This window comes from Ovis aries, chromosome 13 (assembly GCF_016772045.2).
Source record: "Ovis aries strain OAR_USU_Benz2616 breed Rambouillet chromosome 13, ARS-UI_Ramb_v3.0, whole genome shotgun sequence".
Classification (NCBI taxonomy): Eukaryota; Metazoa; Chordata; class Mammalia; order Artiodactyla; family Bovidae; genus Ovis; species Ovis aries.
This window is the reverse complement of record NC_056066.1, coordinates 20,854,279-20,871,369: the sequence shown is the minus strand read 5'-3', so window position 1 is coordinate 20,871,369 and position 17,091 is coordinate 20,854,279. Positions and strand designations below refer to the sequence as shown.

Genomic DNA, 17,091 nt, shown 5'->3' with positions numbered 1-17,091 from the left:
GATGACAGAAGATGAGATGGTTGGATAGCATTACCGACACAACGGACATGGGTTTGGGTGGACTCTGGAAGTTGGTGATGGACAGGGAGGCCTGGCATACTGCATTTCATGGAGTCGCAAAGAGCTGGACACGACTGAGCAACTGAACTGAACTGAACAAAGCAACCAACCATACTAGCTTGCCCAGAACTTCCCCCTTTTAAGTACTGGAAGTCCTACATCCCAGGAATCCCCTCAGTCCCAGGTAAACTGGGACAGCTGCTTGGTTACCATATGAGACTCCGTGCCTCTCATCCTGACAGTCAGCCTTTGCAGGTGTAATTCATTCTGCCAGCAATCTTCTTTTACTATTAACAGATTATCAGCCTACTGAGCTCCTCTCAATCAGTTGAGCCTGAGCTTAAATGCCCACTCCTAAGCCTCTTTGCCAGCAGTCCATCCCCCAATTGCTAGCAGGTGATACCCCTCCTCTAAGCCACACTGGCCTGTACATATTTCTGTGCATATCACTTGGCTATGGCAACTAGATTTTCTGACCCTCTGACATACATACTGATCTCCCAGCATGGAGGAGCTTTATTTTCTCCCCTCACTGTTATCACCACACCAAGCCCCTGTTTGTCTGTTTCTTGAGTAAGTGAATCTGTGGATGATTAAATGGCTTAGCTATTTATTTATATTAATTAATTATTTAATTAAATTATTATAAGTAATAATAATATTTATCATTGAGTTCCTGAATATCAACAAATTGTATAACACATAATTATTGTTATAGATTGTGATTATTGTTATCATCATTAATCAATTATTAATTAATGATTAAACTGATCCCTGCAAAAAGGTCCAAAAGTTACAAATTGAGCCAAAGAGACAGTATAATGTGGAATTTGGGTGCCTTCCAAGAAGCATACTCATTAATCCATCTCAATCACCCAGATTATTGACCCACCTCAATCTGGGTGGTGTTGTCCTGCCCATCGTCCAGGATCAGGTCTGTGAAGCCTCTGGGCTCCGGGGAGTCTTGGCCCAGGCTGGCTCGGTTCGAATCTACGGCCTTGATAGAATCCAAGTTCCTTTTCCACCGGTGGCTGAATGCATGCGTGTCCACCTCCACCTCCTCTTCTGTCTGTGGGAAGGCTTGAGCAACCTGATACTGCCCATCTGTTTGAAAACATAAAATAAAATAATGAGTTACCACCTGTTAGGCATCGTTCGCATGCTTTCTCATAGAGAAGAAAAATATCCTGCCACTCATGAAAAGAGGAAACTAACTCAAAACAGTGAAACCCATTTAACTGTAATATTTTGAGTTTGGTATGAACAACTGAGTAGAAGGCAATTTCAGGACATGCTGTAAGTCGTGACAATGTTTAATGTGCAGATCCAACAGGGTCCCTAAAACAGATGTGCTGCCCGAAAGCAATGCATTTTTATTCCCTTCCTTCCCCGCCCTCCACGCACACACTTCATAAACATTCTCTAGTTGTTCTGAGAAAACAAGCTGCAATCCAAACAAAGGAATGAAACCAAGTGACTCCCTGCACATTTGAAAATACAAATCCGACATCATTAACTTGCAAGTTTATATTGTTTCACATAAATTATGCTGGGCAGCAGAGAGATAACAGAGCATTTGCACAGATTAAAAAATATATGGAATGATCTTCACGTCAATGTGATAACCTGCCTTGTAGCTCACAAGTCAGACTTGGTTCACTGCCGAATTCATTTAATAAGCACCGTCCCTGGGAGGCATCACAAATGCATTGTTCATTTGGGCTGTTCTCACCTTGGAATCTTGTCAGAGTGGTTAAGGATGACAGTGATAGGCACTTAGAGAAACGCAAGGAGATCAAATCACAGAGGTATTTTAAAGCCATCTGCAGGGACTAGCTTTGCTGACCCAGCTCATGCCGCTTCTACGCAGGGAAAATTAGATTTCATCATTACTCCTAGTCTTTCACTTCAGTGGGTCAGCAGGGGAAGGTGTTCCACAAGTGTGGGAAATTCAGCGCCTGACCAAGAACAGTTCTCCTCTAGGCAACAATTACCAAAAGATATGAATTGACAGCCTTTATAACTAGCAGGACATGGGTTCAAAAGGGGTAAGAGAAGGGTGATTTAATTACAGCTGTGATGTTGCTATCAATACAAGAAGATTCCAAGAAACCAAACTATATTTACTGAAACTTATACTTTGGCCACCTGATGCAAAGAGCTGACTCATTGCAAAAGACCCTGATACTGGGAAAGATTGAAGGCGAGAGGAGAAGGGGACGACAGAAGATGAAATGGTTAGATAGCATCATGGACTCAAAGGACATTAATCTAAGCAAATTCTGGGAGATAGTGAAGAACAGGGGAGCCTGGTGTGCTGCAGTCCATGGTGTTGCAAAGAGTCGGACATGACTTAGCAACTGAGCAAAAATAACAACAAATAATACCATTAAATCCATTACTTTGAACTCTAATAACTACCACTACTAGTCACATGCAAATGTCTAAAACATCTCCTTTTGAAGTCATGAAGCTGCTAATCATTTCTTCTTGAGGGGATGTCCTTTGATTTCACGGTGAATTTAAAAGATCTGCCATTGTTTAATGCTTTAGTAGAACCTGGTGGACTGCCGTCTATGGGGTTGCACAGAGTTGGACATAACTGAAGCGACTTAGCAGCAGCAGAGACAACCTAGAGTGAAACACTACCATAGTGCAGGCCATCTAGACCTTTCCATGGGCTTGGAGAATATTAGCGTGTAAAAGAATCATGGAAATGGAAACGACCAAACATTCCATAGAGAGGTAACTGAGAGCCAGACAACGCAGCACTGTGCTCAATTTACAGAACTGTTATAAGGCTAAAGAAAAAACTCAGGTACACGGAGGGTTGATCGCAGTGCCTCCCACCTGCCACGCAGTAAGTTTCAGCAAATATGTCTAAAGAGGATTTTGCAGAAAATGTTTCTTTTTTAAGGTGTTATACCCACTGGCTACTGAATAGTGCTCAATAAATGTTTGTTGACTGACTGAATGAATGATAAATAAATTGTAGACAAAGATGATGAGAGCAGGCAGAATTAGGTAAGGGAAGAAAGGCAAGGATTCCAGAGAACTGGGGTGGAATTCTCTCTGTTAGGTTAGCTGAATAGGGGATGTTGCATAATTTACAAAACTCTCTGTGCTTTTGTTACCCTTTATTGCAAATGGGAATGAATATCTCACCTGCAAAAGCAGACTGCTTTTCTTGAGTAGATGTCAGGCTCTAAGACTTATGATTCTAGGTAAAGCTACATAAAGCAATTTTATTTGCTTTATTTAGATGTCCTGCCTCATTACTAAAAATATACGATGTAGCTTACAACAAAAGTACACAATAAAGTTTTATAACAACCAGGTAAGGCCTCATAGCACAGCACTTAGACTAAACTTTAGAGCTATGCATTCACTTTGCCCTAGGGGTGGTGGCGATCTGAATACAATTATGTAAGAACAACTGAAAACCTATAGTATCCTTATTATAACATCAGTCTAGATAAGAAAGATAGCAAGTATAATGCAGTCAATGGGTCAAACAGTCCTAGATATAAGTGTTTTTGTTTTTGTTTTTTAACATCACAGAAGGGGAAAGGCTTCAGCCAGAGGTCTGTCAGTTCTTTATAATGTAAATCAGAAAAATAAACCTAAATCTTCGAAGTAGTAGTCTTCATTAAACTCTTCAAACCAGAAATTCAATCCCACTGTTGGTTTCTTTAAAATAGATGTTATCATTGGATATTCACTGCCCAACTACTTTAACTTCACCATTGTCCTTTTAGATTTTTATAACACAGGACAAAATACAGTGCTTTGCATGAAACTGTTGGGCCAGAAACCTCACGCTAGCCCCTGTGGTCTAAATGTAGGAGATGAAATAACAAACAATGAAGGAGCTGTCTGCATAGGAAGTCCCCTTTCTCCTTTCTCCCTTTCTGCCTTCTTACCCTAGAGAACAAATAAAAAGAGCTTCAAAACATAGGGAGGATACAGTCCATGTTCCCCACTATTAAATTAATTAAACAAGGAGGCCATCAGATTGAGGAGTCTTTGATGGTTTTAGCAGGAAAGCTAAACCCAAGCCTGTAGGTGCAAGTCTGAGAAATCAAAACCTAAGGACAACAGTCACAAACTCCCTACTAGACTTTTCTGAATCAGGCAAACACTTAAGCTACAGCCAATGAAATAATTTCCCTGTTTTTGTCTGTCTTTTCTCCATAAAATCTCTGCCCTAGTTGGGGTCCTTGGAGTCTTCCTAACCACTTCTGGTATGCCGCTGCCCTATTGAAACTGATTTTTGTTCAGGTAGACTCTTAAAATGTTTAGTATGCCTCAGTTTATCTTTTAACACCACTTAAGGTGAAATTTCAGAGAAGGCAATGGCACCCCACTCCAGTACTCTTGCTGGGAAAACCCCATGGATGGAGGAGCCTGGTGGGCTGCAGTCCATGGGGTCACAAAGAGTCGGACATGACTGAGTGACTTCTCTTTCACTTTTCACTTTCATGCATTGGAGAAGGAAATGGCAACCCACTCCAGTGTTCTTGCCTGGAGAATCCCAGGGATGGCGGAGCCTGGTGGGCTGCCATCTGTGGGGTCGCACAGAGTCAGACACGACTGAAACTACTTAGCAGCAGTAGCAGTAGCAAGCTGAAATTTGAAATGTGTTAAACTCTTGTTTCTGTGATGAACATTCTACTTCATCCTTTAGCTAGATTACTGGGGAAGGTGAATTTAACAGATAGGCCTCCCACATAAAACAGGCATAAATGCTTCCTCTGGAATTTATTGGGTTGGCCAAAAAAGTTCATTAGGGTTTTCCTGTACCATCTTATGAAAAACCTACCCAAACTTTTTGGCCAATCCCATATAAGGTTAAGTCCCCAGACCAATATAAGGTGTTTGTTTTTTACTTTGTAGTGGTGTTACATGCTTTTTTTTTTTTTTTTTCTTGTTTTCTTTACTGTTGTATTAACACCTATTAGAGCTGTTGATTAGTTTGCTTCCAAGATGGACATGCTTGCTCCTCCTAGAATTTACCACCTTGAACTCTGTAAACCAATCGCTCAATCACTTGCTGGCTCAGACTGTGAAGAGTAAACAAAGGCTAAGGAAGGACCTACGGGGCTTCCCTGGTGGCTTAGCTGGTAAAGAATCCACCTGCAACAAGGAAGACCTGGGTTCAGTCCCTGGGCTAGGAATATCCCCTGGAGAAGGGAACAACTGCCCACTCTAGTACTCTTACCTGGAGCATTCCATGGACAGAGGAGCCTGGTGGGCTACAGTCCATGGGGTCACAAAGAGTCAGACATGACTGAGTGACTTTCACTTTCACTTTCAAGAAAGGACTTAAGGGTTTTCCAATGACAAAATTTGTGAGCATTAGAGCCTAGCCTCTGAATTTTCCTTAGGGTTGTTGCTTTACATGTAAGTCTTCTCTGCTTAGGTTATGGATAAGCAAAACTACACAATCATGCATAGAGGAAACATTCCCTATATGCTCATGACTCAGTAGTACATGGTTCATCAAGACGAAAGTTTGACATTGGCTTCCATTTTGACCCCTTTTCAGAATGATTTTTAGAGGAGATAAAACAAGTCAAAAATGGATGTTTTCCAGAAATAAAGATGGAGAAAAACTGGCAAAGCCACAGTCTGGTTATTTACATTGTAAATTATTCCTATTCACTTCATGGGCTTTCCAACTCATAAAAATATTTCAAATAATTCTTTAAATCACCACCAAAACAGATCATCCTGAAGCAAGAGGAAAGGATATATGTAAAATAATCTTTCCCTTCCCAGCTGTAGTGAAAACAAAAGCAACAGTAGGGATCATTCAGTAGTCTGGTTGAACAGATTGTTTGCTTTCTGTCTGCTGTATGTTAATTAAACCACTGACGGAAAACCTTCCAAGATAATTTCCATGAACACACTTTGCTATAGTTGTTAATCACATAGTTCATGGAAACATTAAATATATCTAAGGACTCCCATTTGGATATAAGGAGAGAAAGCTAAAGGTCACATTTTTGTACATTTAATACATAAATTGACCTTAACACATTCTTGAGATAATTTGATAAAAATTGCAGATAAAGTATTATTGAAAAAGGTTCTTCACTACCTTTCAAATAGATCATCATTATGAAACCCAATAATGTCTAGTTAATCTGAGAGCAAAATAAGAAACTCATGTACCTGTTCATATAATTCTTTGCAAAACTTGCAAGTTTCTTTTATGTTACCATCTACTATAAAATAAATTCATTTAAAATAAAAACAAAAGGGAAGAAAACTGTTCTGTGTTAGCTATGTTTATATTTGCATCTCATCCTAATGATTTTATTTAAATACCTTATACTCAGTTAATAGTTAAATGCATCTTTAACTGCATTTCTTTTTATTATAACTCCAGCATGTTTTTTTCTTCTATTGTTTATTCACTTACCTTTAATTGGAGTATAATTGCTTTACAATGTTATATTAGTTCTAGCTGTACTGTATTTCTTGAGTCTTACATACAATCATATATGCAATATATGTGAAATGAGCAAGGAGCAACCACATAAATTGAAATGTATTTTATATAGTGAGAACCCATCATGACTGTACCTTTCGGACACACTTTGGTTTGCACTTCACAAGTGAATGAAATCACCCTTGCGGATCCTGTGCAAAGCTACAATTTTTCACTACAAGTGGATTTACTGCCTTGATTCATCCAAGAATAGGCAAATTATTTAGCTAAGGTAGACCGCAATATGGTTTCACACACCTCAATTTATGGAACTGAAGGGGAAAGTCCATACAAATGGTTATATTACTGGTTATGTCCAATGATGAGCTCGTTATGTAGTGGACTTGGAGGTTTTGACTGATAGCATTACAGAGAAGATAGCTACGGAAGAGAAAGCATACAGAATGTTTTGTTGAGAGACAGTAGAGGGTTTGAGTGGGACCTGGACATCATTTTCTTGTTGAGCTTCACACACGCTTCTTCATGTCTCCCAGCTGAGGACCACTGCTCCATGCCATCCTCTCACGACAGGCGCCTAAGGTCACGTCTTCATCATCTCTTGCCTCCTGCCTGGTCTTACTTTCTTCAAACTCTCCCTTCTCCAATCTTTTTCTCCATCTGCTGTCAGAGATAGCTTTCAAATTTATTCACTTCTCCCTTTTTATTAAAACCACTAAGGCTCCTTACCCCCCAACAAAATGATAAAGCACTTCATGCTCTTGCTCTACCCACTCTTCCCTGACTCTGCCTCTTTCATCAGCTCTATGCTCCCACCACACAGAATCTCTCAATAACCTCTTTACCTGCAACCAATACCTTTGCATGGGGGGAAAGTCCTTCCTCACTCCAGGCTTTGGGAAATCTCACAGCTCCTTCAAGATCTAGTTCAAATATTGTCTTGGTAAATGGAGCATCCCTGGATTCCTTTAAGCAGAGCTGATTAAGTTTTCTTCTGCAGTCCAATGCCTCATCTCATCTGATTCTTTAATCATTCTTCCACCTATCCCCACTTCACTGTGAGACTGTGCAGAAAAGAGTTGAGACAGCAGGTCTGAGACTGCTATCCTTTGAAAATCTTGTTTGTAAGGTTGGCCCTTGGCTGGCACCTGGGAACTGAGATTTGCAGGTGGTGGTGGGAGGGTCCTCACCTTTCCCTAACAGATAAGAGGGGCTTACTGTGGCTAAACTGCCTGGGCAAACAATATTGTTTATGCTGACCACCTGTCTTCCTTCCAGGAGTGCGGAATTTAGGTACATGGCAGACAGAAAGTGGTTATGTGAACGGTTCCCAGTACAAATCCTTGGGCACTGAGTTTCTTGTGAACTTCCCTGGCTGACCATATTTCACACAGTTGTTATCACAATTGGTTGCTGGAGGAAGTAAATGCTTCCACTGTGCTCCCACTGGAGAGGTTCTTGGAAACCTGCCCTGCTTTTTCCAGACATCACCCCGAGTGCCTTTTCCCTCTGTGGATTTTGCTCTGTAGCCTTTTGCTGTAACAAAGCACAACTGAGTCTTGTGAGTCCTCCTATCACATCACCAAACTTGACAGTGGCCTTGAAGTCTCCCGACACAGATGTTTCAGAACAGGACTTCGATCTTATTTATACTTTTTGTCCCATCGGCACAAACATGGACGTTGACATATGATAAATACCCAGAGTTTTTTCTTTTTGAAAAGCAAATGAATGAATGAGTAAGCGAATGGTTGGCCAGGCTGCTGCTCATCTGAGACAGTGTCTTTAAGGATTACGTATGTGATCTGTTGTCCAACTTCTTAAGACTTTAATTATGTCTGTTGCTCATTTAGATAAAAGGGCGGAAGGAGAAAACTATGGGAAAACAAAGCTATAGCAGCTTCTCCTTATCGGATATGAGTTTGATTCAACAAAAGCTCGCTTGCTAGTTGGGTGATGTTCAGCAACCCTCGTGGTTGCATTTCTTTTTCGGCTCATGAACTCAGTAAGAAATAGGACACAAGTGTTTGAAGAACGTGGGCATGGCCCAGTGAGGTTAAAGAAGTATGAAGTACTTGAAACAAGGACATTGTGGAAAATAAATGGAGACTACTCTACAAGTCTGAAGCATGAGTCCAGTCTCTGAGGCACAAAGTAGAAGAACCACACAGGCCTAAGACAAGAGTAAGTGTCCAGCATACCGTGACTCTCCAGTCTTCCCCTTCTCTGACTTCTGAGTCATCATAGGATTCTTGCTTGCTCTGCAGTATTTTTCCAGAGAAGAACATTAGGTGGTTCAAGAAAAAACACACAGGAAATGAAAGAGAATGGGAAAATAGAACCAAATAGTCCAAAGTATGCACAGAAAAAACTTACACATTAAAAATTTAATAGTTTTCTAACCTTACTTTAAAAAGCAGACATCTTAATCTTATATATAAAATGGTTAATTATCCTATGGAAAACACGATTAGCTTTATGAGCCAAGGTTAATAATATTTAAGACAATGTTAAGGTATTGGTCCATATTTACTAAAATCTTAAAAATAAAGAGAAAATAAAACTGTGTTAACAGTTATACATAGAGGTGATCTATATACTGTTTCTAATAATGGGTTAATAATAATAATATTAGTAATAATAACTGACCTTCATTTAGGATTGGCTGAATGTAACACACTGTTCTAAACATTTGCATATGTTAATGTATTTGGCATGTACTATTTGGCATTTCCTGTTTTACATATGAGGCAACATGTATATGACAGGGTAAGTGATACACTAGGAAAATAACCAGAGCTGGACCCATAGGCTTGGTAGTAACTGTTATCTAATCTACTTCAGATGAATCTTCCAGGGTAGAATTAGACATCCGTCAGAAAGCCTAATGATATGACACAAAGAAAGCACTCTGATGCTGGGAAAGATTGAAGGTAAAAGGAGAAGAGGGTGGCAGAGGATGAGATGCTTGGATAGCATCACCAACTCAATGAACATGAACTTGGCAAACTCTGGAAGACAGTGGCATGCTGCAGTCCATAGGGTCACAAACAGTCAGAATGACTTAGTGACTGAACAACGACAATACGACACAAAGAATCTAAAAGAAAAAATGAATCAAACAAACTGCACTATTTGAAATGGCAAAAATATGTAAACAATCCAGCATTGAAAGCAAATAAAGAATATAATATTTCATCAAGTTGACTCTGCCAATGGGAAGAAATGAAACAATGTTGATGTAAAAACAGCAGAAAATAAGAGCACTTTAATACCGATTATATTTTTTAATGTCTTGAAAAGTTTGGAAGTGCTTTAAAACAGATAATTAATCTTGTTAACTGAGTATTTTCTATTAAAACTCCCTAGTAGAAATTTAAAAGAAGAACTGAATTCCTTCAAGTAGACTTCAGCACTTGTTTTACCATGATGATAGCCTCCTATTTTATTATAACAAAGATGACTGTCAGAGAACTCAGGCTATCCACTGATTTTTTTTCAATAAATCTGTCAGATTTGGCGAATAAACTCATTTCCATATTAGCCATAGCCTACAAATAACCTACGGATAGTGAAAACAGCATGTAATTAAATCTAAGGGTCTATCTTTTAATCAGGTTTTAGGCTTTTCTGCAGAAAACATAGCATCATAAAGTTAGAAAGCACACGGAATTTTTAGGTTACATGACCCTCACTTCAGTTCAGTTCAGTTGCTCAGTCATGTCCGACTCTTTGCGACCCTAGCCGTGTGTAAAATAAGGGGCAAATTTACTTCTACAGTTTCTCCTAGCTTATAAAGTTCTATCATCTACTCACTTTTGGCTACCTGATGCGAAGAGTTGACACACTGGAAAAGACTCTGATGCTGAGAGGGATTGGGGGCAGGAGGAGAAGGGGATGACAGAGGATGAGATGGCTGGATGCCATCACCGACTCGATGGACATGAGTTTGAGCGAACTCTGGGAGTTGGTGATGGACAGGGAGGCCTGGCATACTGCAATTCATGGGGTTGCAAAGAGTCGGACATGACTGAGCGACTGAACTGAGCTGAACTTGCTAGCTAAATATCTCATTAGCATACTTGAGGCTATTTGGAATCATATATTTAATATTCTATACATTTGTTTTCAGGTTTACTATTTGTGAGAATCCATGTATTATAAAACTTTTGAGTCTCCACAGCACAGTAAAAAAGTAAAGCTATTTGATGAAATACTTCAATATTTCTCTTTATTATGGGCCATCCGCAACTACTCTTATTTCTTGTATTCAGAATGGCTGATTTAAAAACAAAAGGTAGATCCAGTGTATGAAAATTGTGACTTTGCCAGCCAATGGAGATGGAAATTTCTGTAAACAAGGACCAGTTGTGGCCAATAGACTCTGAGGAAAGTTTAGTCTCCTGAGCCAAAATAGGGCAGATAGAATCAATTGTTATAATGGTGCCCCATGTCAAAGATGATACCCAGATGCCTATGACCCAAATCACTAAGGGCCTTCTATTAGGTTATGGCTGCCAGATGTCTGATAGACTCAGTTTCACAGCATGTTGTCATCAGCCCATATTCAGTTTGTGAGGTCAGATCCATAAAGGAGGTGGTGACTAGTGGTAAAGCACCACTACCAGGTGGCACTAGTGGTAAAGAAGCCACCTGCCAATGCAGGAGATGTAAGAGACATGGGTTCGATCCCTGAGACAGGAAAACCCCTGGTGGAGGGCATGGCAACCCACTCCACTATTCTTGCCTGGAGAATTCCATGGAAGAGGAGCCTGGCAGGCTCCATAGGGTCACAAAGAATCAGTCAGATACAACTGATGTGACTTAGCACATCTGTGTCCATAAAGGAGCCCAGACTGATTTAGCCAATGACCACAGACGACAGACAATTCATGTATTAAATGTATTAATATTTCTATCAGATTATGTTTTTGTAACTTTGATTTGAAAGTGAAGTCGCTCAGTTGTGTTCAACTCTTTGTGACCCCATGGACTGGAGTCTACCAGGCTCCTCCACCCATGGGATTTTCCATGCAAGAGTACTGGAGTAGGTTGCCATTTCCTTCTCCAGGGAATCTTCTTGACTCAGGGATTGAACCTGGGTCTCCCACATTGCAGGCAGATGCTTTACTGTCTGAGCCACCAGGGAAGCCCAATATAAATTATACTATAAATCATACTTATCAAAATATCCCCATATTTCTACAAATTAACATATTAACTGCACCCCACTCTCTACCTACCCCTAAAATAATGAGCAATGCCCTTCACATAATCCAACAACTAAGGAATTAAAGACCTGGTTTGGCAAGGTCAGGGCTCAGCCCTATAGCCTGCTCTGTTCCCATTATTACTAAACAGATAATACTAGTTGTTAGTGTTGAATATCATTCTTGGATAAAGATGAAAAGCATAATCACAAAGTCTGGAATTTTTGACCTTCTACTATTGCCAGAGTTGATAATATAGGCTTACAAAATATGCTTAAGACGCTCAAATTTGAGCATCAAACACACACACAAAGACATTAAAAAACATTAAGTAGAAAATTTTAAAAATCCCATTTCAGTTTTATATAAACTTAAAAGACCAGCAGGAAAAACATCAATAGCACAGATTAAGATTAATACTACGTATATCTATTCAATTTTTTGATCTATAAAATTGCAATCATGTATATTTTCCTTAATCTACACAAGTATATCCTATCTAATAAAATTTTTTAAAAGACTGTTGCTAAGTCACTTCAGTCGTGTCTGACTCTGTGTGACCCCAGAGACGACAGCCCCCCAGGCTTCCCCATCCCTGGGATTCTCCAGGCAAGAACACTGGAGTGGGTTGCCATTTCCTTCTCCTAGTCCTTAAATTTAAAAAATAGGCAAATTTCATAAATAGGTAATTCACAGCAAAGAAATATAAATACTAGCAAATATATTAGAATATTTAACATTTTAAGACGTCAGAGAAATACAATATATTGTAATTTTTTATATGCCAGACTCACAAAGATTTATTGTAAAATTGTACTTGTCAGTATGTGATAAGGTTATTTTATGAAAATAGTATTGTTCTCTCTAACATTGGTAGGCAGATTCCAATTTTAATCAAAATTTCATATGTGCATATTTTCCATCTGTAGTAAAAGTCGTCTAGGATTTGATGCTGTGGAAATCTTAGATGTGCAAAATGATTTATGAATAAGCATAAAAAACTGCAATAGTATTATTTGAATTGGTTAAAAGGAAAACCATACATATGCACACAAAATTAAAAACAGAAAGAGATACATTATAATACTACTAGTGATTTTTTTCCATGTTATGCAAGTTGGAAGCAGTCAATTTTATTTGTTTTGTTCTTCTGACATATCTTTATTTTGTACATTTTCTACAATGTGTTACTTCTATGGCAAGGGAAAAAATCCCTACATCTCTACCTTTTGAAAGTGAAGGGGAAGTCGCTCAGTCATGCCCGACTCTTTGCAGCCCCATGGACAGTAGCCTGCCCCAAGCTCCTCCATCCATGGGATTTTCAAGGCAAGAGTACTGGAGAGGGTTGCCATTTCCTTCTCCAGGGAATCTTCCCAACCCAGGGATCGAACCCAGGTCTCTCACACTGTAGACAGACGTTTTACCATCTGAGCCACCAGGGAAGTCCTACCTTTTGAAAGTCAAGTTCAAATATTCTGACTTGGTGAAGCCTTCCTTCATCACCAATAGAAGATTTTCCTAGGCAGAGTATTTTAATGTGATCTCACAGAACTTTAATCAAACCCATTTCTGTGTTCTTCTCATGAAAGTGTGATTATTGATTAAATGCCATTCCTTCACAAACTACCATGAACTTATCCATGGGAGGTGTCATGCCTTTATTCATCTTTGTGCTCTTTTTTGTTATTATAATAGATGTTCACTAAAACTGCCCAGGCTATTTCCTTGAGCTATGTCCTGATACGCTTGGGGTGGTGACCTGGCATTTTCTATCATAGCACCTCTTGCTTAAGGCACTCTCATTTCTCTGCTTAAAATTCTTAGCCTTGTATACATATAATTTTTGGTGTTATTTCTTGAGAAAATTAGATGTAGCTCTATCAATTTCTGTGCCATTTCCTATATTTTATCGTCTTTTTCTATATGTGTTTCATCAAGTAAAATATTAGTGTTACAACATTTTATCTGTAGCATCCTTTAAAATGTTCAGAGAGATTAATACAGCAAGATAAAGTGATTTTCCCCCAAGTTATTCTACTTCTCACATTTAATTCATATATTTAGTGCAATATATTTTCACACGACCTGAGAACCACACAGCAATGGGCAAAATTATTCAGCTTTGATATCTCCAAATAACTTTACAAAAAGTTCCTTAAATGAAATCACAGGAAAGATTTATGCTTCTGAATATCAAAGGCATTGTTAGGCAAGGATTCATAAATAATATATTAGTTACAGTAGGAAGCATATAATTCTTTAAACAAAACTGACACTCTGCTATCTATACTTAAATAAGAAATACTTTATATACAAAGATGTGTGCACTTCATTAGAACTTCTTGAGTATTTATTAGCTGAAAACTTCTATGATTCATCTCCTTGCCTAATTCCCCTTAAGACTAACTCAAGATAGTACTGGGGTGAAATATCTTGACACAGAAAAAAATTTTTCTTTATGTAGACCTATGATTTTCAGTTTAAAAAAATCATGTTCCAAATAGCCTCTCTGATAAGGATTGAAATACTTCAAGTGAAAAACTGGGACAATAATGAGGGATAGAACTGGGAATAAGAGGAATAATGCAAATTTAGTCAAGAAATTTTGATGTTTTTACAAACTATATCATAGTTATAATACTGTATTTTTACTCCATTGAATTCACTGTATTTTCCCTTTTTTTTTTTAAAGAGAAATACTTAAATTTGAATATCAACTACCATTCAAATAGCAGTTTTAAAATACAGTTCTAAGAATTTCTAAAATGGTATGAATATCTGAATTCTGTAGCTACTTTCTTAAATAACATTGCCTAATTAAACTGCTTGATTGCATACATTTATGCTGATTACACAACTTAACTCACATTGTAAATAAACCACAATCAACAAAATTACATTAAAAAAGAAATTAAAATAGTAAAACTGTACTAAAGTTAGATTTCAATTTCTCTGATATATCCTGAAATAGTCAAACCACCAGGTAAGAATTAAGCCACCAAAGCGAGACAGAAATCCGAAGAAACATTTCAACCATGTATATATCAGGAGAACGCTGAAACTTTTAGAATCTCTTGCTTCATTCTTCCTTTATCCTTGAATTATTTTCTATACACATTTTTTGACTCATACAAATTCCAGATAAACTGGAGTAGTCTCCACTTTAAGTACTTATTAAAATACATCATAAAGTATCTAATTAGTCAGCAATTGTTGAATTTTTAAGTTGATTGTAGAGGTTAACTTTGGTAAGCAGCCTCAATTCTTTTTCAGGAACAATTTATGAAAGAGGAATCTGTACTCTATTGTATTTAAACTCCATCAGTCTACAAAATAACCAGAGGACATGAAGCCAGATATCCCATATTTTCATCAATCACTTTATGGTATCTTAAAACATTTATTTTTGCCTATTTGTTCAATGAAATAACAGAATCTCACTAGTTTAATTGACAATTTTACAATTTAATTTAACAATTAAAAAATTAACAATTTTTGATTGTTAGTGAGTCAATATTTTTTAATGCTATTCCCTTGTTTCATTTTTTACTATTCTATTCAAGCCCTTTTGTGAGATAGGTAACTTACTTTTTAAATTGAAGGGATTGTCAGCTTAGTAAAAACTCTATAAAATTTTTTCAGAAAATCATTCACTATATAAATCTGCCTCAGACAAATTTATTGAAATCATGATATATTTTCCTAATATATGAGACTATTATGTTGTTTAGGTGCCTTTGCATGGTTATGACATAAAGGGAAGATACAGGGATATGTTTTCATATAAAGCTCAACAAACATGGTTTATATATTATGTATACATATATGTGTGTGTGTGTATATATATATAGAGAGATACATATTATTCAGCCATGAAAAGGAATAGAAATCTTATGTATAATACAACTTGGATAAACCTTGAAGAGTGTGCAAGCTGAAATAAACTAGACACAAAAGGACAAATATAATTCCATTTATCTGAAGCACATACAGTAGTCAAAACATTAGAAACAGAAGGTAGAGTAGAGGTTACCAGACACATAAAAGGCAAAATAATGAGGAATTATTGCTTAATGAGTACAGTCTGTGATGAAGAAAATGTTCTGGTGATTGAGAGTAGTGATGGCTGCAACACATGATGAGTGTAGTTAATACCACTGAATTGCATAATTAAAAATTGTTAAAATGGTGAATTTTCTGCTGTGTGTATTTACCACATAAAAAAATGAACCCCCACCAAAGAGCCCCATTAATTAGATTTGCTCCTTTTCTATAGTCTTATTATTTAAGCAATTATTTAATATTTGATGAATGAATGAATGAATAGAATTCATGAAAAATGGTAGGAAAGCATTGGTTATAATTCTGGGAGGGTCCAAACTCTTATAAAATATTGGAATGTCTTCCTCTTTTCTGAAAGCTATCCACCCATCAGGTATTTTCCAGTTTTGAGTTTCCCTAGATATCAGAGACTTTCCGAGACTTCCAGAGACTTTCAGAAACACTGAATCTTCAAAGCCCCAACAAATGAAGTGCAGTCTATACAACAAACAACCCCAAGAGCAGATATACAAATGGCAAATCTGGTTCTGCATCAAGGACAGAAACACTAAACTCATTCATCATTTAACAAAGGCCACAGGAAGAAAAAGTGCAATTATTTTGGGGGAAGATTCCAAATTTTAAACAAGATAGAATAGGGGTAAAGTAATAGAATATAAATGAAAGTTATAATGCTGAACTCTTCCATTTTGTTAACAAAAATTTTACAAAACAAACAACATAAAAAGCTAGGAAGTTAACCTAGGGTAAAGAAGGATGGCGGGTATACACTCATATTTAAATTTTAACCAATTTAAATCCAGATATCTATTCACAGCACCCTGGACACCAAAAGGAAGAAATTAAGGTAGTAAGGGGTGTAAGCTAAAGTATTGAATGGGTATAAAAACAAGTCATGGGGGAGGTGGGATGCACATTACATCAAAGAGCCAGACAAACCTTTTGATAATCTAGGAAAAAGGAAAAAGGAAAGAAAAAGAAGTTTTAATTGAAGTATTTAGAAGAAAAATGACAAAATGACAAAGATTTATAAATTATTTAGGTAAAAATAATTTGGGGAGTTGATTAGAGTAGAGAGAATTCTTTTGGAGTGAGCAGCTGGGTTGTCATATGGTTACTCTATGCAGGTGTGACCTGCTGTGGTTTGCTCTGTGTCTGGATCTGGGTCCATTTTTCTATGTTCTCCAGACAAAAGGAATGAACCTTGTTTGTCCTTTTACACCATATTGAAACCTGGGTAATGGTTGTACTCCATTTATAGCTTAATTAATTTAACTTAAGAATGGCCACGCTAAGTTGTTTCAG

General features: G+C 37.6%; 1 protein-coding gene across 2 annotated transcripts in view; it reads right to left on the bottom strand.

The window, feature by feature from the left end:
• PLXDC2 (plexin domain containing 2) overlaps nucleotides 1–17,091 on the bottom strand; it is a 447,502-nt gene that overhangs the window by 263,565 nt on the left and 166,846 nt on the right. For both annotated transcript variants that reach the window (XM_027976592.2, XM_027976593.2), the window contains exon 2: nucleotides 953–1,164. In XM_027976592.2, coding sequence (XP_027832393.1) covers nucleotides 953–1,164 — 212 coding nt within the window. The remainder of the gene's footprint in view (nucleotides 1–952; nucleotides 1,165–17,091) is intronic.